The sequence below is a fragment of the Gambusia affinis genome, linkage group LG21 (assembly GCF_019740435.1).
Source record: "Gambusia affinis linkage group LG21, SWU_Gaff_1.0, whole genome shotgun sequence".
NCBI lineage: Eukaryota > Metazoa > Chordata > Actinopteri > Cyprinodontiformes > Poeciliidae > Gambusia > Gambusia affinis.
In genome coordinates, this window is record NC_057888.1 from 18,173,106 (window position 1) to 18,200,716 (window position 27,611).

Sequence of the window (27,611 nt, forward strand, 5' to 3'; positions counted from 1 at the left end):
AACCCGACAACTCGTCTTCGCCGGCCAGACGCGGAACAGAGACACGAGAAGCATAACGGCCATACTATCTGCAGATGGGGCTGTGAAGACTGCTGCCCTTCATCACTTTTTGGTACAACCTGTGCAGAATTGTTAGGAGACTTTTAACTACTCTGACCCGAAATAAATATTAACCAGTCGAGAAAATGGCGCAGCCGGACAGCAAGAAGATATTCTTTGAGAACCTGTCGGGAGCAGGGAAAGCCATCGCAGTGCTCACGAGCGGAGGAGATGCTCAAGGTAACTTGTCGCATTCACGGACACAGGTTTTTTCGAGGTTTCTATGCATTAATGCAGACATGCCCGTAGAGGGCGAACATACACCCCCTCGGCAGTGATGCTGTGTTGTCAGTGATAAAAAAGACCATGTTTATGCAACAATATGTCTGTAAAGCTTTGCGCAGTGGGCCCTTCAGTCTCTAGTAAACTAAAAGCATGATGTTGAATCATCCAGGAAGAGGCAGCGCTTAGCTGAGATGCTAACATGACGCAATGTGATAACTCGGATGTCCGCATCCTCATACTCTCTAAAACTGAGCAGCTCAGAGAGATGTCAAGGTCGAGCTGTGTGCTGCGTTTTCCACCAGGTCGCCAATTATTTTATGGTGCATTTAATTGGAATGAGGAAGTGAAAGTCGCGGGCGTGCTGCTCGTCACGGCAGCGGCTTGCTCACCTACTGCCAGCAGCCCTGAAAGGCTGAGAAAGGCTTGAGGGAGGTGAAAGCTGAGGTTTAAGCAGCAGAGAGTGGGCCAGCGGTGGGAAGCCTCCATCCTGTGTACGTGATGAGCTGCACCCGGCCGGTTCTACGTCACAGAGGAAACTCTTAGTCACGTGCTCCACCGGCTCATCTCTTATTTATCAAAACGCAAACGCGCTCAACCTCCAAGGAGTGCATTTTGAACTTATTAATTTGACAAATTTATTAATTGTACTCTAGTCAACCCTCACGATTCATCAGCATATGTTTATGCAGACGCACCGTTTCCATTTCTAATCATTAAACTTGTGTCAGACTCGGATAGTAGGAGCTCAGTCAACTGCAACATATACCTCGAGCTTTTTAAAGTATTTTAATAACTGCCGGCTTTGTCATAAATGTGTTTGTCTTTTTTAGTCGATGGTTTGTTTAATTTTATTTTTTTAAATGGTCTGAACTACTTTTTGTCTCGAAATAAAGACCTTCTATACAAATATGACGTCTAGACAATATTGGCGTTATTAGTGATAAACAACAGTAAAAAAAACGAAGAATGTGATGCGTGTTCTATTAAAAATATCTTTAGTTTTGAATTCCACAGACAATGAAGGAATATCAGTCATTTAGACGTCAAAAAGGGGTGCATCAAATTAAAATGGCTACATTTTTAGAACATAAATGGCATATTTTCTTTGTTTTGGTGCATATGATGAAACATATGCACCAAAACAAACTTTTAGTATCTTTTATAGGGAAGATCAAAGTTTACTTTTCTTTTCCAGATGCAATTAATTAAATTCTTTATATAGTGTTTGAAAACTTCAAAGTAGTTAATTAGAAAGAAAGAAAAAAAAAAAAACTCTCTGAGAATAGATTTTTGTGTGTTGGTTTTGATCTTAAGCCCACCCTGAGCGGATCCCAGAGCAAAGTAAAGTTGCATATGCATGAGAGGAGTCGTCGGGGCATTGTTCAAGCTTTTTGCTCCAGGCTTTGTGCGCGCCTCGCCGGAGAAAGCACCAGTCATGCAGAATGAGAGATGGGGTGCTTCGATTCTGGCCTCGAAAAACCTCAGAGGAGACGAGTGGGAGAGACTCCTCAATAGGCGTTTGTGTGCACCGTTATGCAACCGCTCAACAGGTTGTTTGACTCGACTGTGAATGAGTTATTCAAGATACCCTTCAGGACAATCCTTTTTCTAACATTTTTGTTTTTCCCAGGACATTGCAAAACCGTGACCTCCTCTGAAGTTGAACGCAGTATTTATCAAATAAATATCAAAGAGCTTTTGAGTACAAAAAAAAATAAATAAAAATCCCAGCAGATGCACAGACTGTTTTTGTAAATGTTCTCCCCTGCTGTCCAACAGCCTGAACTTTTGCGTTGCTAAGCAACAACCCTCCGGCAGCCCACTGGTTTTTGAGAAATTTGTTGATTTAAAGCTGATCCAGTCAGCCGGACCCCCCCCCCAAGCGAGCGAAGCGTTGACCGTTCCGGTCTCCTAACCCTACATTTACTCTCAGATCGCATAGCAGAGTTTCTTTGTTAATGAGCGCACTTTGTACAAACCGCACTGTAACAGAGAGAGGGTAAGGACGAGCTGGAAGACATTGTGCCCATAAAAGGCTTTCAGCTCTGCAACAAGAACCAGACTGACAAAAACCACAGAAGTCTACAAAACATAAATTGTCTGAGCTTACACTTAAGCATGCGTTCCCTCTCCTACACTGTGGCTGCAGTGCATTACAGCAAAGCTCCTCTGTTGTTAATTGTTAAGAGCATTGTGACTTTTCCCTCCTCTCCTCCGCAGGAATGAATGCGGCAGTCCGCGCTGTGGTCCGAATGGGGTTGTACGTGGGAGCTAAAGTTTATTTCATTCATGAGGTGAGCCCGTCCGCTTCACAGGTCCAACAGAAGCATGACTCCGCACAAAATGCTGTCGTGTGAAATTCGTTCTGACTGCTCTCGCTCACGAGAAGGTGTTGATTTTTAAGCGTGACGTGTATTGACCTCAGATGAATGTGACCAGCGTTTGCGCAGGTACGGATCGGTACTACAGGGAGAGGATTTAAGCGGAGCTTTGGGAAGCAACAGCCGTGCTCTGCTGCTCGAACCGTGATCCCTGTTCATCTGTCCCAGCTCACTCTGCATGCCGTTACATAACAGACTTAAGGCTTCAGCGGGTGGCTGATGGGAACGCCGTACTGTTCCTACAGCTCACAAAATGACGAGGGACAAACCTTAAATATGAAGGAAAATAGCTCTAAAATGGTGAATCTAGCAAGTGTGCATACCCCTGTTAAAATTCTAGTACACTGTGATGTTAAAAATAATTACATCATGGTAGAGCTGGGTGATGAATTGATTTAATCGATTAATCATATTATTGGAAAATCTGTTTTGTTTTGTTTTTTGTCCCCCCCCCCCCACCAATGCACTCCTGGGGTTTCCAGAGTTCCCAGTGATGTCAGCACGCCCAATGCCGCTATCTTGTTTGACAGGCGCTTCTTTTTTTTTTTTTCTTTTCTATTTTTCCTATTTATTTAGACTTTGAATTCAGGCCAACTCTGTAAGGGTCAGTAGAGATGCAAATATATCAGTGTCTAACAATTTGACTCTGATTTTGTATTTGACTCTGAATCAAGTCGTAATATTAGGAAAAATGAAGAGGCAATATAAACTCCAACACAAAAATAACAAATAATTAATTATCCAACCATTTTCCTCATTAAAATTGTGAAAAGTTCTTAGGAAATGAAAGTTTGTTGATCTCTGAGAGGGTTTACTTGCATCATTATGCTTTTGTTGTTATCACAATAACTTCAGGGACCATTTATCATCCAGCAAAAATGGCTATGGTGGCAGACCTACTGCCACTACCATGTTTCACCATTGGCACGGCAATGTTCAATTGTGTCTATGCTGAACATGTATTTTAAGCTCTTGACTTAACATTTTCAGTTGGACTGTAACTAAAAAGGTTTTGGGAGATTTTAGTCATTCTGAAATGATTTTTATGTGAAAACCATTCTTCTATATCATCACTGTAGAAGACAACCCGTATTTACCAAAGATTCCCGCAACTCTTTCAGTATTGCTGTTTGTTTCCTATCACCTGCAAAAACTGGTTTGCATCTTGTCTTTTCCTTAATTATGGAGAAACGTACAGTTTTTGTCCAGCCTCTGTTGCACAATGCAGGCTGTGCAAACAGGTTCTGACATATTTCCTGTCATGTTTTCTGCTCAGGGGTATCAGGGGATGGTGGACGGAGGGGACAACATAAGAGAAGCCACCTGGGAGAGTGTCTCCAGCATGCTACAAGTGGTAATAAACATGTATCTGCTTAGAATGAACTGTTTTAAAAGAGAAAACACAAAAAATGTTGTTTTTATTGTTTGTTAGTTGGACTGAGGGAAACCAGAGTTCTCTGTCAACACCTTTTGATTTAGACCAGAAATGCTTCCCCTGCCTTCTTCTCCGCTGCCTTCAGGGTGGGACTGTGATTGGCAGCGCCCGCTGCAAAGACTTCCGCAGCCACGAGGGGCGCCTGAAGGCGGCTCACAACCTGGTGGAGCGCGGCATCACCAACCTGTGCGTGATCGGCGGCGACGGCAGTCTGACGGGAGCCAACCTGTTCAGGGAGGAATGGAGCGGTCTGCTCTCTGAGCTGGTGCAGCAAGGTAGTGGAACACAACCAAAATATCAGCCGTTTTTACTTTAACCAACAGGAAACGGTGGATATTTGAGAAGTCCACGTCGTTTTAAAAATGTTTTTGCGCAAACTATTCTCAAAGGTGAGGCAAACATTTGTATGTAACCTCTTTTACGCTGATATCCGTTAAATAAATTGCAACCAGTTCTGTTAATTTACCCACATGTCATCCATCTATTTGATCTTTGTCTTTCTCTTATCTGACAATGAGCTGTGAAATAACAGAACCAGGAGGGAAACCGATACATCCCTCTCCATGGCAACAATCTGTAGTTTATTGGCTTTATGGAACAGTGGCTTTAAAAAAAAGCCACAAGAAGCTTTATTAGTCTGCAGCTCCTGCAGACTAGTCAGCAGCAATTAGCAAACACCTGGTGGAACTGAGCATTAGCTGAGCTCGTTATAGGAGCTACTTCTCAGTAAAACTCTGGTAAAAACGCTAAAGGGTTAATAGTAGAACCATGTTGTGGCGACTTCCTGAAGCTGGAATTACAGGAAGAGCCGGAGCTACTTAAAGAGACAGAGGCCCAATTTCAAAGCGTTAAATTTCTAACTCAAATTTCTTTTGAGTCATATTTGTTCTATGTAGTATTTTTATAACAAGTGCAGGTAACACAGTCACATGACTGTGGTATAAAATGGCACTTTGTAACCTGAAAGTACATGATACTGCCACCCAAAGGAATGCTGAAACAGTGTGTTTCTGGCTTCAAGGGGCCAGAAAGAACCATGTGATGAAAGCAAAGAGTTGAACGAGTTTCTAAGACCCTCCCTGTCCTTTCAGGTCTGATCGAAGCCGACGCCGTGCAGAAGTACTCGGCCCTGCACATCGTGGGGATGGTGGGCTCCATCGACAACGACTTCTGTGGAACCGACATGACGATCGGCACCGACTCGGCCCTGCACAGAATCATCGAGGTGGTAGACGCCATCATGACCACCGCACAGAGGTGAGTGTCAAAAAAAAAAAAATGCTACATCTCTTTAGTTTCCAACACCAATCCTGTACTGATTCCATTTTCATCATCCGGCCTTTTCAGCCACCAGAGGACGTTTGTGTTGGAGGTCATGGGCAGACACTGTGGGTAAGAAAAATAAACAGCAGACTCAGTGGGTGTGGTCAGCGGTGCTCACATGAAGCTGACGGATCTGTGTGGAACATGGCAGCTACCTGGCCTTGGTGAGCGCTCTGGCTTGTGGCGCCGACTGGGTTCTGATCCCTGAAATGCCTCCGGAGGACGGCTGGGAGGAGAAGATGTGCCAGAAACTATCTGCGGTAACTCCGTCGCATTCCACAGCAGCAAAAATGAATCAATATACCAGCCATTTGAATAACTAGTTTTATTTCTCTACAAAACCCCCCCCCCTAAAACATTAGTACATAAGTTATCTGATGTGTCAGTGTTTTTCCAGTTTGAAAACCTCACGATATTTTATAATCCAGACCCGTTCCAGGGGCACAAGGCTGAACATAATCATAGTAGCAGAGGGAGCCATTGACAGGCACGGGAAGCCTATAACTTCTAGTTTGGTCAAGGATGTAAGTACACGAGTGTGGAAAGAAGAAGGGGAAGCCAGAAGCACGGCGACCCGGCCGATGCCACCAGATCTGACCCAAACGTTCACTGCTGCTGTTTAGCAACAGCGTTTAAATCTCACGCAGCGAAAGTGTTGACAAGCAGCGATAGAAGCAGGACACTATGATTATATCATGAAGGAAGCTGTTTTCTCTCTCTCTCTCTCTCTCTCTCTCTCTCTCTCTCTGTCTATCTCTCTGTTTTTGGCTCCCGTGCTTCTGAAAGCCCACGTCACAGCCACACACTCAGTTTTTCTGTCATGTTGTCTCTCCACCACGCCCTCCTTTTGTAGAACCGCGCAGGGATGAAAAGGCTGAATATCATAATTGTCGCCGAAGGGGCGATTGACCGTAACAACAAACCCATTACAACTGACTATATTAAGAATGTAAGTACAGAGCTGTGTGCAGCGAGCCTCCAGCCTCCTGTATGACTCTGACCCTGCCCCGATGTGGCTTTTGACTCTGTTGCTGTGTTTCTGGAATGCTCTATCAGGCACACTTGCTAGTTTGGTAAGAAGGCTTTCACGGTTCTGTACTCTAACGACAGTAGGACACTCATTAAACCAAACACACATTTTCCCAAACCAGCTGCCACTTGTTTAGTAGAGATGCACCGATCAGAATTTATAAATTCTTTTTTTGTCAATGTAATATATTCATATTTAAACTTTTTTTTTTATTTGCTTCTATTCTGCTTCTTTTCAAAACTAAATTTCAAGTTAAAGAATAGGATTTTAAAAATGCCAGCCCGCCTGCCTGTTGTGTAACTCGTTATTTGACTTAAATTGAAACAACATTATGTCATGCATTTTAAAACTTGTTGAGCCCCGCAGGGTTTTCTGAAGTTTTTTTGTTTAAAATAACATACCCAAATCCAACTTAGTTTGTCTCAGAAATTACCAGCTCTATTTCACTAATCTTGGTATCAAATTAAACTCTTACAGGACTCCATCAGACGTCTAAGTATCACAGTAGCTGCTATAGTTTCAGAGAGAATTAGGATGGAGAGTATAATAATTTGGACGTTTTCTGTCCCTTGTCAGATTTTTTTTTTTTGGGCAAAAAATACTTCTAGAAGTATCATAGATGAGACTGAACTTTTGGAAACCATACCTGTGCAAAGACGGATACACTTGAAGTAAACTAAAGCATATTTACAGAAGTTTTAGTGAAAAATACATAAACAAGTACAAAACATGGGACTTTCTGTGTTTTTACTTACTAAATTTACTAAACTTAATATTGCATGTGTAAATATTTTTGTTTTTGATATATTTTTTTAAAAAGCATACGTTTAATTTTTTTGTTACGTTATCATAAAACAATAACAAACTGTTATATTTGACTTTAATTCAAGTGTATTCTTTGGAAATCTTATGTAAAAATAAAAAATACAACAAATGTTTTATTGAAAAAATAAATGACTAAAACCACAAAAATCTATACTTTTTTTGGCACTACCAGAGCTCCGTACAATGTCTTTTTGCAGAAGGTTCCTGATCAGTGACATCTGTCCAACTCAAATGCTTCCTGCTCAACTCAAATACCCAAATCCTTTTTATCAGCTTCTAGCCAAGAGTCTTCTTGTCTCCATGTGTATCAAATACGTCTATTTTTAGCTGAAGGGAGGTGAAGTAATGAGTGTACGAAAAAAAAAAAGTTAAAATCTGCCCCCGGTACAGAGGCGTGGGGGTTAACAAGTTTTAAACAGCAGTATCTGTAAAACAGCAATTTAACATTATTTGAAAACAGAGACAAAATTACCTTCGCGGTGACATTTTAAACTGGCTTTAGCATTTAGCAAATTGCCTTCAACATGTAAAATGTTGTGCCGTTAGCGAGGCCGGCGTTTGTGTTCTGGATCCCCTGGTTTTATTTTTAAACATCCCAACTGATATAAAACAGGCGTCTTTGAGTTTTTTTCCCGCCGTAACAACTTCCACTCTGAGTGTTGTTGTTAGCGCAAACATGTTGCTGTTAACTTGTTGATATTTGTTTCCATCAAGTCCTCGTTCTCGGTGCATCTCTATGATTTATGCCTGCTTTCACACAGTAGTTTTCACACTTTCATTCATTCAACTAACTGGTGATAAAGTCTAAAGTTTTATGGGTTTAGCAGTACTTGGGTATTTCTTTTCTTTTCAATGGTTCACATCCTGCCTGGGTTCCTCTACGGGCTACAAGCTATTTTGCTAACATGACTGAAAAATTAGAATGGCTTGCTTGTGCTTTGCAGTTTCCCCTTCTCTTTAGCTTTTATATTGTGCCTGTGTTTTTAGTGTGTGATGTGCCCAGTTATTTTTGAATGTTTCTGCATATACAAACTGGTTTTTGATATGTTTTTCCGCAACAATACCTGCTGCTAAATCCTTTTGTGTGTTGTCATCAAAGCTTGTTGTCAAAAACTTGGGCTTCGACACACGGGTCACCATCTTGGGCCATGTGCAGAGAGGAGGGACGCCGTCTGCTTTTGACCGCATCTTGGTAGGTTCACAAGGAGGAATGAAACAAAAACAAAAACCTAGCACATTGCTTTCTTTTCTTATTGTTAATCAAATAAAATGATTCGGAACATGATGTGAAAGATATCCATCGTCACCATGGTTTCTCATGTTTTGTGTCTTCAACATCTGGCTGAACAGATAGAAAGTTTGAGGTTAATCATAATATTTGAAGTACAGGCTGAGTTATTCCAGTTTGAAATAGTCAGTGCATTACCATGAAAATTATTATTATTATTTTTCTTTATGATCCGTAAATGCTACACTTTATAGTTCCACACAAAACCAATTTATATATATATATATATAAAAGAAAACATAAACAATCATGGCCTTGAATTTACCTTAAGGGTCCAGAACAAACCAGTCCACATTTCTGATATGCCAACATTATTAAAAGCTAGCTCTGAAAGCAGGGCTATGGAAAAATTATTTCACATTCTTCCTTAAAGTTCTTTCTAAAGTTACACCAGCACCAACTGCATGATTATTAGAACCCCTGGTAAAAAAAAAGAAAAAAAAAAGTGTTTATAAAGTAGAACTGTTTTATCTTTAATTGCGGTTGGATCATTGCAAAATAAACTGTTTACTCCAGTTATCCTGTAGTAATCTTTTTTTAAATGCATCCTCATTCAACTTTATTTGTTGCACTGGCTAAACGTGAGCACATTGATGTTATTCAGCTATTTTCTTATGGTCATGACAATGAAGTTACACACATTTGCCTAATTTGTGGGTAAGGCAAGTAATAATCTTTATTATTTGAATTTAAACTAGGAAGAATGGGGCAAAAATATCCCAGATTAAACAGGAAGTCATGAATTACTAATCAGAAGTCACTGATAAAATACAAACTGCAAAAATATCCAGGGTGAAAAGTGACAAAATTAAATACATAATTAATTAAATGTACCATGAAATAAATGTTTGATTTATTTAACAGGCTATTAATTGATTAAATATGTCATTAAATCATTAAAATGCAAACCTATTATAGCTGATTTTGATAATAAATTACGTATTTCAGTGTGTCTTTTGGCCGTGGTGACCAAAATCTTTAAAATGGAAGCACAAAAAATTCTTTTTTAAAACGTCACAAATACATTTCTTGTACATATTTTTTATCTGCTCAATATTAAACAAAATGTGCAAGATTTCATTGAACAAGAAAGACTTTTGTACAAGTCTTTTTTTGGATTTGTAAATTATTATCAACCCAAAGCATTTAAAATGTCTTAATCAACTGTGGGCTGGGATATGTATTTTATTATGATTTAATTTAGCCTCATTTGGCCCTTCATAGGGCTGCACAGTGGCGCAGTTGGTAGAGCTGTTGCCTTCCAGCAAGAAGGTCCTGGGTTCGATTCCCGGCCCGGGGTCTTTCTGCATGGAGTTTGCATGTTCTCCCTGTGCATGCGTGGGTTCTCTCTGGGTTCTCCGGATTCTCCTCCCACAGTCCAAAAACATGACTGTCAGGTTAATTGGTCTCTCTAAATTCTCCCTAGGTGTGAGTGTGTGTGTGAATGGTTGTTTGTCTTGTATGTCTCTGTGTTGCCCTGCGACAGACTGGCGACCTGTCCAGGGTGAACCCCGCCTCTCGCCCGGAACGTTAGCTGGGGATAGACACCAGCAACCCTCCTGACCCCATTAGGGACAAGGGTGAATAGAAGATGAATGGATGGATGGCCCTCCATACAAACATGATCCAAGAATTTTATTTAATAGGACTTATGTACCTATTAATGGGGCATTTCCCTCATACTGAATACTTGTACTCAATTATAAGGCTTGATTTGTCAAAGATTTTCTGTGAAATTATACTATTTGTAATACACAACTTAATTTATTTTCAGAAACTTAACACATCTTCACCAGGGTTGCTGTGATTAAAAAACAAAAGGTCTTACTGAACCATTCAGTTTTTTACTTCCAGTTTGGAGTATACCAATGAAAGAGCTTTACAATTTTCTTTACAAATTTGATAAAACTGACACATTTTAGAAACAATAATTCTGGAAAAAAAAGGTGAAATTTAAAAAGCCCTCACTTTAGGATTTTTAATGGATTTTAAATAGGTTTGGACAATAAATCGATAACAATATATATCATGATATACATGTGATCAGTATCAATAGATAATAGATAATACCTTCAATAGACATTTCAATAACTTAACTGAACCCCTATTCAGCAGTGCATGGCATGCTGGGAGATGTAGGCAGAGGAAAGGTTTCAGTCGCTCAAGCTCTCACAGCCAGCTAAGCAAATTTGGCAACATCAACTAACTCACTTACTTTGTGGTTGCTGAAGCAACAACCTTTTGAATAACTGCTTAAAAATAAAAAATAACGTCATGGAGTGAAAACTGTGGATAAAACAGAAAAAATCAATAGTTTGGCTGTACTTCAGATATTTAAAACAAAAAAAAATAATCAACAATTATCGATATCAACTGATATGAAACGCTTATATCACGATACATTTTTCAGCCTTCTCGTCCAGCCCTAATTTAAAAAATTTCCATCCTTAATGTCGTTCCCATATTGACTAAATACTAAACAGTGACATTTTAGGAAACTGTAACACTTTAAGTGGAAGCTCTAGACAGGATTATGGAAACATTTGGAGTTGTAATGGTAGCGGTAGAGTATTGTATGGTAAAGCCTCAGTGTGTTTGTCTTAAAGGAAATGGTGTCGGGCTTTGAGTTAAGCACATGATGGGATTTGAGGCTGAGGACACGACTCGTGCAAGACGCGTTTCTACGCCCGTACTACAAACCTACCGAAAATAGGTCAAGAAGTGAAAATGAGCCAGAAAAGGGCAAACAGAACAGGATTTAAATGTTTTAATAAACGCATGCATGCAAAAATAAGGCGATAATAACACACTGTTGTCTGCTCCTGTCCACCCGTAAAGGCCAGCCGTATGGGAGTGGAGGCCGTCCTGGCTCTCCTGGAGACCACCGCCAACACGCCGGCCTGTGTGGTCTCTCTCTGCGGGAACCAGTCTGTGCGCGTGCCTCTGATGGAGTGTGTTCAGACGGTGAGTGTAGCGCTGAGCTGGAAACGGTCCAAGACTTCCACACACCCTTTAAGTTTTCGTGCACACACTTAACCCTTTGAAGTCGACGCCCGCCCTGTGGCGGGCATAACGCCATGCATTTAAAATACGTCTGAAAAAAAAAAAAAAGACGCCGTGCGAAGTGTGCATTTCATTTCTGTTGGACAGTAGAGACTTCAAACTTTGTAAAAGTAGTGGTTTTATATTGATTTTGTTTTATATTTACTTCCAAATAAAACCAGGAATATGATCGATCATTTTAGCCATAGCGTAGTGCGCATTTTACGCATGGACTCGAAAAAATGGCTTTCGTGTTGCATTCGTTCACTTTTTCGTCGTAAAACAACTCGCGATTGCACTCAACGTGCGTAAAATGCGCACTATGCTATGGCTAACATGATCGATCATATTCCATCTCCACAGGAACAGAAAAGAGCCTTGTTGTTCTGTTGGCCAGTCATGTTTGGAATTTGGCAGATGTCCCTGGGAAGATTTCTGCTCTTATCTGAATATTTTCATTTCAATAAAAACAGGAAAATCTTACTTTTCCGTTTATGTCTTTCATAAGGGATTTCTTTCAATCACAGTCAGATAATATGACAAATATCATTGTTCTTTCATTTCTTTTCTTTGTATTTAGGCTTAAATGTATTTTTCATTTCTGTCTTACTAATTTCTTGTGCAAATATATTAGTACACTTGAAATAAGACAAAGACTAACTTGAAAGTAACTTTTCAGAAGGAAATAGAAGCTTGTTCCAAGTCAATAATAATTCCTTAGTATTAATGGAAAAAGTTCCATTGGCAGATTACTTCACTTATAAGTAAAATAATCTGCAAATGGAGCAAGTACTTTTTAAAATCAGTATTAAGGATGTTTTGTAGCAGTAGGAAAAGCACTTTATGCTCACAAACAACACCTGCAGCTGCTGCTGATTGTGATACTATCTATTATTGTCTTGACATCAGCTGTGCTGTGTCCTTGTCCACTTCCTTATTTGTTTTGATACCAAAACAGACACAATATTTGTGGTCTGTGAGGAGAAGCCCATGTGCTCTATATGCAGCAATTGGCCACACATTCATTTGACCTCTTCTTGAAAGGAAGGTATTGTATATGTCAGAACAACCTTGTTTTATGTATAGGACAACAGGCATTCAAGTTTTGGTCTTTATATGTACTCCATTATCATCGGTTCATGGTAATAGTGTCTCAGATTAGAATGTGTGTCTCCAAAGTAGGTTTATATGTAAGTAAAATGCCTTTTGATCTGACATGATGGCTCTCAGCCACAAGAAAGAAATGGATTATGGTTACTTTTTGTTTCCTATGCTTTAAATGTATGCAACTGAATGCAAAAAAAATATATTTTTTCTTCTCTTTTCCTCAGACTCAAGAGGTCCAGAAAGCCATGGACCAGAAACGGTTTGAGGAGGCCGTCAAACTTCGGGGCAGGTATGGCTGACGTAGAAATCTCATTAACAAATAAAGCATTAGTAGAAAACGATGTGACGATTTGTTTGGTTAATATCAGCCTGGACAGCTGGTGTGTGTTGCTATAGCTCATAAGCTGGAGAAGAAGAGTTAAAATGAAGCAAAAATGTCTTGATGTGTGCCTCAAATTGAACAGGAGAGCTGACTGTTTTTCGCCGTGTTTTACAGGAGTTTCGAAAACAACCTGAGGACGTACAAACTGCTGGCTCACCGCAAACCCGAGTCTGAGCTCCCAGTTGTGAGTTGAAAACGCAGCGCGCACGACTTTCACACACAACCGAAGGAGCAGGTTGCTTCCCGAGAGCCAAAACAGCCTCGCCCAACCCTCTGATGAGCTGAATTATTTATTACTGTCCTAAGGTTCCAGCTACAAAGAATGACTCAGATAGTGCATTACTCGCACACCGTGCTGCTGCTGCCACTGTTGGATTCTTGGCAAAAGAAGAAGCAATAAAAAAAGCAAAGCAATTTTCTAAATGTGTAGCTTTAGCCATTTAGGGGTCACAACCAACATGTGATCAGATGCAAGACAACTGAACTTCCTCCATTTTCTCCCTGAGCTACTACAGATCTACAGAAATGATTCCCCCGCCCCCGGTCAAAAACAACCAATCAGAGCCAGGAAGAGTTTATTAATGCTGTCAATCAGGCTCTTGTACACACTGCTAAATGTATTAATGGTGGAGAAACAACTTACCTTTCCAGAAAAAAACATTTATCTGCCATTATTGGTGGCCATGTTAACTAGCTTTAGCATTCACAATATCTGGAAGATACTGCAGAGAGCTGGGGGGGAATGTGCACAGCATTAAGATCCTTCTGCTGGCTCTGATTGGTTGTTTTTGACTGAGCTGTGTACTTCTGTTAGTACTGGAAGGGATGGAAGATGGCAGAGGAGGTTGATTATTTTCACAGATTATTTGTGTTATGCTATAATGTCACCACAAAATGAGTTTACAAATAGTGAAAAAAAATAAAATAAAATTTTTTTAGAAGTTACATGCTATAGCTTTATGCTTAATGGTTATCATGTTCAGCTGAATAACAAAAATATGGTAATACAGACTTTTAAATCCAGAAATACCACTTTGGGCTACACACAATTCACTGTAAAAAAGAAAAGAAAATATTGATGAAAATTTCAAAAGGAAGGAAAAGAAAGGCGACAGGCGCTCACATCCCTGCTGTTTATCATTTCTCTCCATCTGATCTGAATTTTGATAAAGATAAACTTTAAATTCTATTGAACATTTAGCACAGGAGCTGGGTGCCATTTTAAATACCCTAAATAAATAAACCACACAACAAAAACAGCAAATAAAATGAATTATGAGGTCCTTCAAAAAACGGGGTCTGGTTGAGACCAAAACACCAGACTGAAGACTTTTATCATCTAGATTTTGGTAGAAAGAGAGAAAAATGAGGACAGATGATAAATTATGCAAATAGAAATGATTGAGCTTGCTTTAATTAATCATACAATTAATTGATCTACTGCTTATTGCGACAGGCCTAGACCCAGGAAACGTAATCCCAACAGCTACTATCCACCTGCTTGCTAAACGGCTCTAACTGCAGTGAGCATAATAGGCCTTCAGGAGGCTCAGAGCTGGGTTGATGTGACACGAGATGACGCCTCGGTCTCCCTCCGAGAGCCGACCCGGTCAAGAGGGGCGGCGGCTCACACCGAGCGAGGCGTGGAGGCAGCAGCCCGCCTCAGGGCCCGACTCGCTCTGCATCCGTAACGACAGCTGTGGCGTGCTCCCGGGAAGCACGCCAGAAGCTATGCATCGACTTCCTCTATCCTCCCGTCGCGCGGCGTGTCATTTAGCAAAGCTGCAGAGTGAATGATTGAGCGTTGACGGCTGCTTTGTTTCCAGCGCAGAAGCGACCCGGAGTCGGCACGCAGCTTCGGTCCTTACAGCTAGAAACCAGACCTGAACATTCTGAGACGCATAAAGGCAGTTACAAAGCCAGTCTTCTATCACCTGAGGAACATTTCCAGGATTAAAGGACTAATGTCGCAGAAAGATCTGGAGAAGCATGGGTGCATTAATGCAGTGGTGTCCAGAATGCTAAAAACCAGAACACTGACAGTCATTACTTCAGTGGAACATGAGAGGTGGAAAAACATGAAAATTTACCAAGTTCCTGGTCATTAGGAAGTAAGCTCAGGCATCTACTTTATATTTTAGTGTTCAGCATTTTTAAAAGGAAGATTTCCTTCTATATTAAAACAAGATTCCTAGTTTTACTTGCGTATCATGTTTGAGTTCTTAAAATCCTTTTTAACGTCTTGTAAAGCTAATGTTGTGTTGAACCACAACAGTGCGTTTCATGAAGTATTTTCATTTGCACCTGGTTGCAGATTTCAGACAGTTTTTTTTCTTGGCCAAGTTTAGTTGGCATTTATATTTATTTATCTATTTTATATTCTCTTTGATGCACTAAATGCATTATGTGATTTTTGTTTATATTCATGTATGTAGTTTTTTAAAAATTTATTCTTGTGGGTGTTTGTCTGTGATATTGTTATCGAGGCATTTTAAAGAAATATATGTCGTGACATAATTTTTGACAATATCGCCCAGCGGGTAACACTAAGTTCCTTGTAAAGCAAGAAAAAAAACTTAGCGTTTAGCGCTGCCTTCGATTAGTAGTTAGTGGAATATCGATCAACGTATGAACACAAAATGTTATGATTATTGCTTGTTTGAGGCACTATGAAGTGTCTTGTTGCTTAAATCTGTTACAAGATTAAACATGAGTTGAGTTGACCCGTTGCTTTGCGTGTTCCTCCTGCAGAGCAACTTCAACGTGGCGGTGCTGAACGTGGGAGCGCCCGCGGCGGGCATGAACGCCGCCGTCCGGTCGGCCGTCAGGGTGGGGATTTCAGAGGGACACAAGATGTTTGCCGTCAGCGACGGCTTTGAAGGATTCTACAAAGGGCAGGTGAGCCCAGCATAATTCAAAAAGATTTTCTATTGGAATGAAATCTGGAGTGCTGCTTTGGCTTGATGACTCGGATATTACACTCTCTCTGCTTGTTCTTCTCACTGAAGAATAATCGGGGGATAATCCGCACAGATCAATGTAAACCAATTTCCAGCACCGACTCCCCCAACCCCCATTAGCCTGAGCCGACGCAGTACCACAGGACACCACCAGATGGCAACAGGAGAGTTGTGATCTGACTCAGAATGTCGTCTCTGTAGAATTGCAGATGATTTAGGGTTTAGTGCTGAACAGGGATTTAGTTGTGAATGAGGCGTAGATGCCTGTGAAACCTGCAGGGGGGGATCTGATCCAAAACCAGACTTTGTTCTTTGTTCTGTTACTGATAGAACTGGTTTCACACTCCTCCCACTGATGTAGTTTTGTCCTTTCCCCCTCCTGAGAAAACCTCAGACGGCTTCAGGTCATGAGAGTGAGTTGGCTCAGAACACTGCAGGGCTTTTTTTTTTTTTTTTTTGGCCTGGAATCCACAGAACTCATTACTCATCCTCTCTGTGTTACAGAATGCGTTTGATTTTTGCCAGTAAATTACTATCATTCTGACCCATTCATATTTTAAATGTGAAAGTAGGGAAATTTAAACCATCTTGAGTTGCTTTGACATTTGCCAGACTTGGATAACATCACGTGATTGCTCTGTATTTCTCTTTTTTTCAGTCATTTTATAATATGAAACTTTACAAAGACTTACTTTATAAGACGTGTGTGTCTGTTGTCCTTTTTTCAGATCAAGGAGATTAAATGGGGGGATGTTGGAGGCTGGACTGGACAGGGTGGCTCGCTGTTGGGAACTAAAAGGTGAAAATCTCCCACCCAAAAAAAGCTCAAATCTATAAATCTGAGTTTTTCTTTTATTTTTGTAATGATCGTTTTTCAGATTAGAGGTTATGAAGGCGGAAAACAAAACATAAAATATGAAAAAAACATCGGATCTTCTAATGAAACAAAACTATTTAATCTAAAAGCGGGCTATTCTTCCTTTGTAGAACACACCTATTAAAACAAAAATAATCATGCTACGTGTAACGAACGGGGCGTTATTTTTTCCAGATCAAGTAGAAAATGTGAATTATGCTAGAATCCCAGCATAATTCACATTTCTGTAACAAATGCCTGCACAAGTCTAATTATGCAAACAATGGCACAGTTAAGAGAATTCAGAGCTTAATGTGCTGTTGGAGCTCCTTCAAGGAAAGAAAACATGGCTCCAACGAGAGAGCGATCAGTTGAAATAATGGGAAGGATTATAAAACTCCTTGAAGTTAGTAAATCAACACCGAGTGAGGCGAAAGATGTTTGTTGTTGCTAGGCAGCCGCGATTAAAGCCTGGAGGAAGTTCAGACGTAATCGAACTGTTCAAATGAGGCGTTGGGCTAATCAAAGATTAATAACAGACAGAAAGAGGAGTGGAGGTTAATGACTGAACTGTAAGAAGAAATTGTGATTTATGTAAGGGAAAAAAAAAAGTTATGAACACCTTTCCAGAAAGAAATAAGGTTCCACTTATTGAGCTAAAGAGAAGCAGTAATTATCTATAGCTTTTCAGTTAGACAGTTGGTTAATGTTTTTATTAGTTGCTTATTTTTACTTTCAGTTTTTATTTAGTAAATTTGTCTTATTTTCTATAGTTTAATGAAACAATTAGCTTGTTCGCTAGCTGCATATGTCATTTTTCTGTTAGCTACATGTAGTATTTGTCTCATTTGTATTTAATTGTTGCGTTTTTCATCTCATATTTTATTTGACCTAACTTTTTTTATTATTATTAATTAGCTAGCTTGACAGTTGTTAGATTAGTTGGCTATTTGTTGTTTATTAGCTTTTGTTATATTGGTAAGTTGTTTTTTTTATTTTTTATTAATTGGCTATTTTTTTTTGCAAAATTTATTAAATTTGTTTTTCTCCTATTAATTTTCACTAGTTTTTGTGTTTTATTTATCAATCAAATATGTTGTTTAATTTACTATAACATGATTGTTTTTTCTTTTTTAATCCTCTATAATTTGACAGTTTGGTAAATATTTTTTAATTGGCTGGTTGGTGTTTTTTTTTTTTTTTTCGTTTTTTTTGTTTTTTTTTTTTTGTTGGATATTTAGTATTTTATCAGTTACATTACATCATTGAAAATGAACTAATTGGAGGTGCGTTTTACAAAGCAACCGGGTTCAGCTGTGACCTGAAGTGGTTTCGTGTCACATCTGTACTCCATCCTCTTCACTCCAAAGTAAAACAAGAGCCTGAATATCCTCCTAGTATTCTGATGACTTTATCATTTTTGCAAGGATTTTTTTTAGCATTATTATTACTATTTGAAATCTCATCGAATGACTATAAATACGAAACCAGCTTCTTTTTTTATTTGCCTTCTCCTCCTCAGGACGCTTCCTGCGAAGCATGTCGACAAAATTGCCGAGCAGATGCGAAAGTACAATATAAATGCTCTGCTGGTAATTGGCGGATTTGAGGTACGTTGAAATCCTTTTCTGTCGCTGCCTGTTTATAAGCTTATGTTTTGCTCCTGAGGTCTATCTTTCATTTTGGCTACAAGCTCATAAGCTCCTTAGAGATGTATATTTATGACTTCAAGTACAGCGTTATTCCTCATCAAATTAAAGCAGACAGCTGTTGTTCTTTACTCCTAATATCAGATGTGCTCATGTTTTGAATCTTGTTTAGTGTTGATGTATTCCATTAGCCCTATTCCTTTCATGCCAGCACGTCACCATATGCTCCATGTGTTCATATCAATGCTTCAAAGTCATTTCTCTGCCTAAAACCGCAAATAGAGCACTGATGAGTTTAGTAGACACACAAATTAGCTTGCTTTTTTTTTTTTTTTTTTTTCTCCCGATTTCTGCTGTAAATGCAGATGCTCTGTGAGAATAACTTGGAAGCATTTGGATATTTTTTATAGATAATTCTCCTACTGAGACAGATTTGATTAGGAAACGGTGAACATCTGCTTCTCTCCAGTCATTTCACGCAAATCCTGTTTAGATGCTCACCAGCTTCGACTTTTCCTGTGACGTATGGAAGTAGAATAGTCTTCCTTTGTGAATATGAGTGTTTCGTGGGGCTGAATGTGGAGTGGTACCTGTCTGTTTCGCTGCTGTCCGTTGTGATAGATCTGGCTCCTCCCCTTGGCACCGTCCACTTGTGTCCTTTTCCTTCCTCTTTTTTTTCTTTTTTTTTTTTTCTTGTGGCGAGTAGCGCCTCTCTCCAAACCAAAACCCACCTGCCACAGTTGCACCCTCACACTACTAAAGCCCTTGGCTCTGCCCTGCAGGCCTTCCTGTCACTGCTGGAATTGTCAGCGGCTCGTGGGAAATATGACGAGTTCTGTGTGCCCATGGTCATGGTCCCGGCCACGGTCTCCAACAATGTGCCTGGCTCAGACCTCAGCATTGGCGCTGACACGGCTCTGAACGCCATCACTACTGTAAGTGATGGGTAGGGGGGCCTGGTGACAAGATTTTTAGATGACCCAAGCAACACACCAACAGATGGGGTGGGGGGAAAAACACAAACAAAACACCACACGCGCTCGAGCGTGAAATCCACAAACGTGCTGACGCAGCGAAAGCCAGTTGTTACAAGAAGGGAGAGATCGCTCACTCTGTCTTTTCACCAGAGACTTTGTATTCCTGCCTCCCCGTCTGGGAATCATTTGGCAGAAATTCTTGTCGTGGTCAGCGTCTGTAAGCCACATCTGACCTACAGTGGCGCTCCACTCAGAGCGCTGGAAATTCAGCCGCTCAGTGCGTGTGTGTTTGTGTGTGCGTGCGTGCACGCACTCTGGTGAAAGTTACAGTGTTCAGCAGCATCCCTCCCTTCATTAACAGGTAAGTAAGTGAGCGAGAACATGGAGGCATGCTTTGAGGTGCACAAGCGTCGTAATCGCCATGTTTGCTCTGCCTGCCCCCCCCACACACACTCTGTGTTTGTCCCCCCTATTATTCTTAGCATGAAGATGAAATGCGAACAGAGTGCAGCGTTGCTGGCTTGTTAGAAATGCAAATAAAAAAAGACAGCTTGTCTCTTAAGCTTGCTTTTATGGCTTTTATTTTCTTACAGACATTATGCAAATACAGTACTAGCGGCTTTTGTCGGACATTTTGCATCTTGCAGAGTTCTAAAAAGAAACCCACCACATCCTTAAAAAGTCTTAAATTCATGCTTCTATATGGTAGGGGCTTAAAAAGTCTTATTTATTGTGGTAACAATTAAAGTTACAAGTCTGCACGTCAGGGCACCAGTTGCTTGTTTGAAAAAAAAAAAAAAAAAAAAAAGACTTCCCACAGTAACTGCATTAAATCATATTAGTGAACTTATTGAATCTCAGAATCTTTTGAATCTTTTTTTTTTTATTGAATCTCAAGGTTACTGAAATTTACAAATTTCAATGGAAAAATGTGTTTAAAAAAAAGTAATACGGTTCAACAATACAGTGAGCTTTGAGAATTTTCAAACATTGATAATGGGAATTTATTAAATTTCTATTTGAAATTTTCACAATAATGATGTGAATTATTGCAATGACTCGTAATCAGGATTTTTAAGCCACTTAACCGTAATTAATGGTTTTCAGCAATATTTTGTTACTAAGCCAATTGTTGTTTTGTGCCTAAATGTAGACTCTGAAGCAAACTTTTCGACATACATTTCCAATTATGTATTAGAAATATTTAATGTAAGCTCTTATGAATTGACATTAAGTTGCAACAAGCCTTTGGGAGGCAGGAATGGACTCCAGTAGTTGACAATGAATCACATATTCATTCTACTGTATTCATATTGTAGGGAAATTAGTGAAAATCAGAGTAAAATATGGAAACAAGTTAATTTTTTTTTATTTGCATTTCTCAGATAATCTTAACACGTATTTAGGCTTCTAAATGTACAAACTAATGAGCTAGATGTGAAAGAAGCGCCATGCATTTTAAACCCAATGATGCTGGTCGTCATCCCCTCGGGTTACCATCCCCCCCCCCTCGCCCCCACCATCCTGTGTTCGTTGGTTTGACCAGTGCTGCTTGTTTGGCTTGCAGTGTGTAAAACCTCCGTAGCCGATTTGGCAGTTTTATGGTCGCTGTACGCCGTATCGCCGCTGAGGCGCGCCAAACACACACTCCGGGTCTGTCATTCTTTCTCTTCTTTCTGTCCTCTCACCCTTTACCTCCCAGAATCCCCCCTGCCCCCCCTCTCTTCTTCTCCTCCCTTCCATCCACACCTCTTCATTTTACCTTCTCTGCTATCCTTCCACACTCCTCTGTTTACACTCCCGCTTCGGTTTGCCAAAGGGAAGCCATCGCAGCTATCACACGGGAAAAGCCGGAATGGCAGGATACGCTCTCACTGGCTGAGAGGGTTTTTATCGCTCTCTCAGCGGCCGGCCCTCCCTTAGTGGCTCTAACCAGTTTTCTATATGCTGCCGCTTCAGGCGCTTGAGTGTCTGCTGCAGCTGCGTGATGCCCGTTCTACCTTTGAGGAGTTTTGCATCCCAATGTGTATGCTGCCTGCCACCATAAGTAACAATGTACCGGGCACAGAGCTATCTATCGGGGCAGACACGGCCCTGAACGCTATCGTGGAGGTAAGGCAGTTTGAGCCGCCAGCACCGCCGATGAAGCTTTGATTTCTTTAACTGATTTATTGGGGAGGGATGGGGGTGACTTGAGACATCAGTAGAACTACTGGCCCAGTCCTAATAATTAGCAAAATATCAGGTTGCAAGATAAGTGAAAGTAAAATGTGTGAATATTTTGGATCTCCACCCTAACTGAAATTATAAATATCAGTCTTTGTTTGACCACTGTGGCAACTTTTAAGGCCCTGTTTGCATAACGCCAATTTTTTTTCTCAAACTAATTTTTAAATTCCTTTCTCCTGCTTGTGATACAATTGAATTAAAAATGCTGGCTGCACAGTTATAAAGTTGGGGGGTGTGCAGCATGACAAAATTTCAAACGAGATTGTAAGCACGACTAAATCATTGCTAGGCTAAAGGTTCCTCCAAAACACTTGAATCCTTTTTTTTTCTTTTACCCGTTTTACTCTTTCGGTCAGAAACATTTAGAGCAAGTGAGAAAGACGAGGATGAAATAACGTCCCCACAATCAGAGTTTTTCAAAAGCCCTTCAAACTATGCGTGTTGGTACGAACAGCCCCATTACCTGACTGCAGAGCGACTAGATACTTGATTATCAGCACTGGGCCATTAAACAGGAAGTTCACACCAGCTAAGGGTAAACGAACAAAAAACACCCCTCTGATGTTTTTACATGTAATGTGCTCTCTCATTCTTTTGCAGGACTACAGTCAGTCTGGTAAAAACAGCATCTAGCCTGATGAAATTGTGAAACATTTCGAATGAGCAGCATGCAGTTTGGTGTTGTGTTTCTCATGTGGAATGTCTTCCAGTATGCTAACAGTTTTGGTGCCCAATTATTGCCTCTCGTATACTTGCTGGTTTGAGTTCTAAAAATCCACTTTAATGCATCTCTCAGTCAGAGGATCAGACTTGTGAACTGAAGGGATTGTGTTAGCCTGCCTCCATGTTTTAACGTACTCACTCTGCGAGCTTGGTGTGCATGTGTCAGACTTGCGACCGCATCAAGCAGTCAGCCAGCGGGACCAAGAGGCGCGTGTTCATCATCGAGACCATGGGGGGCTACTGCGGCTACCTGGCCACCGTGGGGGGGCTGGCGGCGGGCGCCGACGCCGCTTACATCTACGAGGAGCCATTCGACATCAGAGATCTCCAGGTAAAGACGAGGCCGAATCGCCTGACTGGCCGCTTTGTCGTTTTATCCACTTGATAAGGGAGTCAACGCTGGTCAATGTTTCTTCCTTTAGGCTAATGTTGAACATCTGACAGAGAAGATGAAGACCAGCATCCAAAGAGGACTGGTGCTCAGGTGAGAGCCAAGGTTCTGATAGTTTAGTTTTATTTCATTGTGACTTTTGTTTGTTGTCCGCTGGTACTAGAGAATAAATCTGTGTTTCTGTCCCTCGGTTTTTGACTCTAAGCTGCTTATACACTAAACAGAGTGTGTGTTACTGTCCACAGCGCATTAACTCGCATTATGTAACACCCATAACAACACCTCCTTCGGTCCGTTTAGGAACGAGAACTCCAACGTGAACTACACGACGGACTTCATCTACCAGCTGTACACGGAAGAAGGCAGAGGAGTGTTTGACTGCAGGAAGAACGTGCTGGGACACATGCAGCAGGTACCGCCGGGCCCCGTCCTGCATGCTCTGCTGCCGCAAAGTGGATTACTCCTGAAGTCAGGGGGAGGGGGGAGAGCAGACCAGGGAAGATTTGTTTTTGTGTTGGAACAATGCATATCCCCTGTTTGCAAATGAGGCCTTTTGTTTTGTGTGCGTCTGGAGATTAGCACAGATAAAGCAGGATCAAAGAGAACTTTTAATAAGAGAATTAATAATATGCAGAAACAAACAAAACCAGAAAATTGAGGTTCTTGAACTTTTTTGCATCTTATTACGTTAAAGCTACAACCTTTAATGTATTTTGATGAGACAGTCCAAAATAAAATAGCCCATAATTGTTAAGTGGAATGAAGAGGAAGCCATGCTTGGCAGTATTACTACCTGTAAAGTGTGGAGTGCATTTTTATTTAGACCCTATAAGCTAAGATTAAGATTAAAAAAGGGAAAGCTTATGAAAAAGTATATTTTTAATGTCTCACCTAAATGCAAATCTCTGTGGTCTGTGATCGACCGATACTTAAACATGAAACTGATCTTATCCTCCTCCACAAATGTCTGAAAATGATCCACTGACCACATTTCCTCTGCTTTAGCAACTCTGTTACAATGTTTAGCAACTTTTCAGAAAAATAAAAATCAGCATTGGCCGAAATGTGCAGGTCAGGTTTTCTGAGAGATCGCGATTGGCCAAGAAGACGCAATCGATGCACCTCTGGTTTAAAGCTCAGTTATTTATTAGAATGCCCTAGTCAAATCCCTGACCTAAATTTAACCAAGACTTCTTGGCCCTACAATTATATATCAGTATAAAAAATAAAAAAAACTCAATGAAAAGATGTAATAAAATTATTCCAGTGTATAAAGATGACAGAAATACACCCCAAAAATTCAAAAAATGTTTAATTCTCTTTCTTTTTCAGAATTCTAAGTGACTTTGTGTCGACCTATCACATAGAAACCCCTATAAAATACGATGAACGTTGTGCTTGTAAAACGACAAAAACGCAAAACATCAACTGCCTCAGCAAATATGAATAATAAACCTTTATGGAAAAGGAGAAAGAAAAGTGTTTAAACTTGAGAATTCCTTTGAAAGGGAGGAGCGCCGTCGCCGTTCGACCGCAACTTCGGGACCAAGATCTCCGCCAAGGCCATGCAGTGGCTTTCCCAGAAGCTGGTGGAGTCATACAGAAAAGGTAAGGCGTACCAGTCGCTGTGTTTGCTGGTAGATAAAAACCCGAGCTGTGGACCCCTAGAGGACCCTTCCTCCCTACGGAGACGTGGCCGTTGTGACACAGATCTGTCATGGAATCTCTCAGTGCTTTATTCTTCTAACTGCTGCCGTTTATCGAGGCAAGACATGTTTGAAGTGAATCATTATAAAGTACCGTTAAAATTAAAGCTGTTTTTTTTTTATGTTTTGTTTCCCTCTTACACACGGATGACTTAAGACGAAGGTAAATCTTGCTTTTCATGCTGGCTCCGTGACCGTCTCCGTGTCCCTGTGTTGCCATTTAGTGGCCATGTAGCTTAGAAATTCACACTTCCTGTGCAGACACACATCTGTGTTCATGTCTTTCATGTTTATCAGCAGCTGCCATGCTGTCCTATTTCCAGATTATGACTCATCTGAAAGCGAGCTGGAAATGTGTGAAACCATGGGCTGGATTTCTCTCCTCTACCCCCTAGCTCTCCTGGTCACAGAAGAGCTTTAGGGCCATTGGCAAAAAAAAAAAAAAAAGAAAGACTTTTATTCTCTGAATTCTGACTTTAAACTTTGAATTCAGATTTTTTTTTAAATCACAATCAAAATTCAAACTTTTTTATTTTTTTTTGTAAAATTCTGACTTTTTCTCAGAATTAAGAGTTTAACATCAGTTATGACTTTAATCTGAATTCTGGTTTTAATCTCAGAATTTTGACTTTTAATGTCTGACTATGAAAGTCAGAATCGTAAGAAAAAAGTCCGAATTCAGAGAGTAAAGTGAGAATTCTGTCTATTTTCCAGTGGCCCTAATCTTCTTCTGCACCATGTCTGTCTGTAGCCTTTTAAGATCATTCAAATTTCCACGTGATCACCTCTCTGTGTTTAGATTTCGCTAGTGTTTTGTCCTAGTTGCTGGTAGAGGAAGCCCCATCATTTCTCGTTAAGACACCTCCTACGCCGAGGATGAAGCTAAAGCTCCTTAGTGCGCCCTTTAATTGCCGTGACGTTTCCCCCCCGCAGGCCGAGTGTTTGCCAACACCGAGGACACCTGCTGTCTGCTGGGGATGCACGCCAGGGCTCTGGTCTTCCAGCCCGTCGTGCAGCTCAAGGATCACACCGATTTTGTGTGAGTATCAGGGAAGCAAGATATCGATTAATGTGTCAGTCTAAAGGTGATTGACCTTGGTGATTGACAAGCGACCATTCTCTTAAAAACCGGAGATTTTTCTCATGTATGAAGAGCGTCGACCGTCTTTCCGCGACATAAAGGGCACATTTTTTCATATGTTGAATTAAAAAAAAAAATCTAACCAGTTTGAAAGATGAATTATAAGAGAAAAAGGAAATTCCCCATGAACAGAGAGATGTTTATGGCATCCAAATAGGTATGATTGGCAGTGCTAAACCCCGCCTCCTGTCTCTGATTGGTTGGTTTTAGTAACCACTAGGAGAAGCCCCCCTCCCCCATAGATAATCTATCTCATATTACACTGTCACAACACGATGACAGTTTTAACAAGTATATAAAAACATATCCTTTATAAAAGTTACATACTGCAACTTTAAGGTGAAACTTAAAGAATTTGTTTATATTTCAAATCAGAACTACATAAAGTTCAATTTGCATCCCACGCCGTACTCTGCTTGGACCGCTTCTCTTTTCCGCTCTGGAATGGTCCCATCATCTTTATTTCTGTATCAACTGTCTCTGCTTAAGAATGACCAGCGGTGCCCTCTGCTGGATGGTAGGCGAACTACAACACTAAATGAAGGTCTAAGCGGCCGTTATTAGTCAATCGGTTGAAAATGCTTTTAATCTAACCATTAATCAACACTTGAGTCAATTAGAAGTGAAGATAAGAAACAAATCTAAAAGCGCACCAGTAGTGAGGTGGGTGAATATTTTTGTGGTCTTCTGTTCAGCCACAGGATCCCCAAAGAGCAGTGGTGGCTGAAGCTGCGTCCTCTGATGAAGATCTTGGCCAAGTACAAGACGAGCTACGACGTGTCCGACTCGGGACAGGTGGAGCACGTCATACACAGCCGACCCAAAGACTCGGACGCTTCGGTCGCCATGTGAAGGCACTTTGTTGTCCGCTGTCCTGTGAAGTCCAGCCTTTCTGTGTGTGTGTTTGTGTGTGTGTGTGAGACAGAGACCAGTAAGTTCTGGAGCTGATAGTCCAGATGTTGTAACAGAGGCTCAGCGAAACAGCTGACTTCTGTTTGGCCGCGCGTCGTGTTTGTTTCCTCCAGTTTTCACTCGTTACCATCATCCCCCCCCCCAGATCACAACTGATAAATTTTAACCGAGCCTTTCAGTACTCCTGATGCTGCGTATAACACAACAGTCTTGCCATGCATATGCGTGTTCCCGTTGCCCTGGTCGTTTAGCGTTGTTGTGTTTGTTTTTACTCTTTTTTTTTTTTTTTTTTTTTTTTTTTTTTTTTATTGCACTTTTCTCTGTCTCCGGTTACGTAGACAGGCTCTGACTGCAGAGCTCCAAGAGGACAGAATAGACACTTTATCTGCAGTAGAAAAAAAGAAAAAGGAAAAACCAGAGCGTGTTTCTGATCAGCACAAACGTTGGGGGTCCAGCATATTGATGACGACAGATGCAACGACGTTCCACTGCTGCACGTCAACTGTGTGCTGTGCTTTACACAGAGAACGAATATTTATATATATAACATTGTTTATTTTGCTTGTAAGCATAGATATATTAATCATTGTACTGTAGGTGATGCTCTAATGAATAGTTGTCTGTCATTGATCCAACGAGGTAGATGTGTATGAGAGTAAGGTTTACCACAAAATAAAATCAAACTTGACAAGTGTAGCCTACTGATTGTTTCTTTTTATTATTTTGTTCATCTACTATTTTAATTTTAATTAATCGTTACATTTACAAAAACAAAACAGAACCCTGCTTCATATGAAAGGGGTTGGAAATATTCGTAAAGCTGTTAGAAAGATGCAGAGCGAACAAGGATTTCAGGCAGAGCAGGTTGTTACAAAAAAAAAGACAGATTCAAAATGGCTTCCGTAACCAGAAAATTATGAACACACACAC

The 27,611-nt window shown here is 40.6% G+C and overlaps 1 protein-coding gene across 7 annotated transcripts; it reads left to right on the top strand.

The window, feature by feature from the left end:
• On the top strand, positions 1-27,377 carry pfkpa (phosphofructokinase, platelet a). 7 transcript variants are annotated; one of them, XM_044104770.1, is made up of 23 exons: positions 1-279; positions 2,545-2,618; positions 3,982-4,059; positions 4,226-4,415; positions 5,232-5,397; positions 5,488-5,532; positions 5,615-5,723; positions 5,892-5,987; positions 8,418-8,510; positions 11,445-11,570; positions 12,980-13,044; positions 13,252-13,321; positions 15,889-16,035; positions 16,826-16,896; positions 18,476-18,563; positions 19,385-19,537; positions 22,698-22,862; positions 22,954-23,015; positions 23,223-23,334; positions 24,431-24,530; positions 24,786-24,791; positions 25,562-25,667; positions 26,465-27,377. In XM_044104770.1, the coding sequence occupies exons 1-23, from the start codon at positions 186-188 to the stop codon at positions 26,619-26,621; spliced, it is 2,373 nt and encodes a 790-aa protein (XP_043960705.1). In that variant the 5' UTR covers positions 1-185; the 3' UTR covers positions 26,622-27,377. The 7 variants fall into 7 exon arrangements, with proteins under 7 accessions (XP_043960705.1, XP_043960706.1, XP_043960712.1 ...); XM_044104771.1 differs by lacking the exon at positions 5,892-5,987 and adding an exon at positions 6,317-6,412; XM_044104772.1 differs by lacking the exons at positions 5,892-5,987; positions 19,385-19,537 and adding exons at positions 6,317-6,412; positions 21,539-21,691 and having other exon boundaries at positions 3-279.
• Positions 27,378-27,611: the final 234 nt, after the last annotated feature.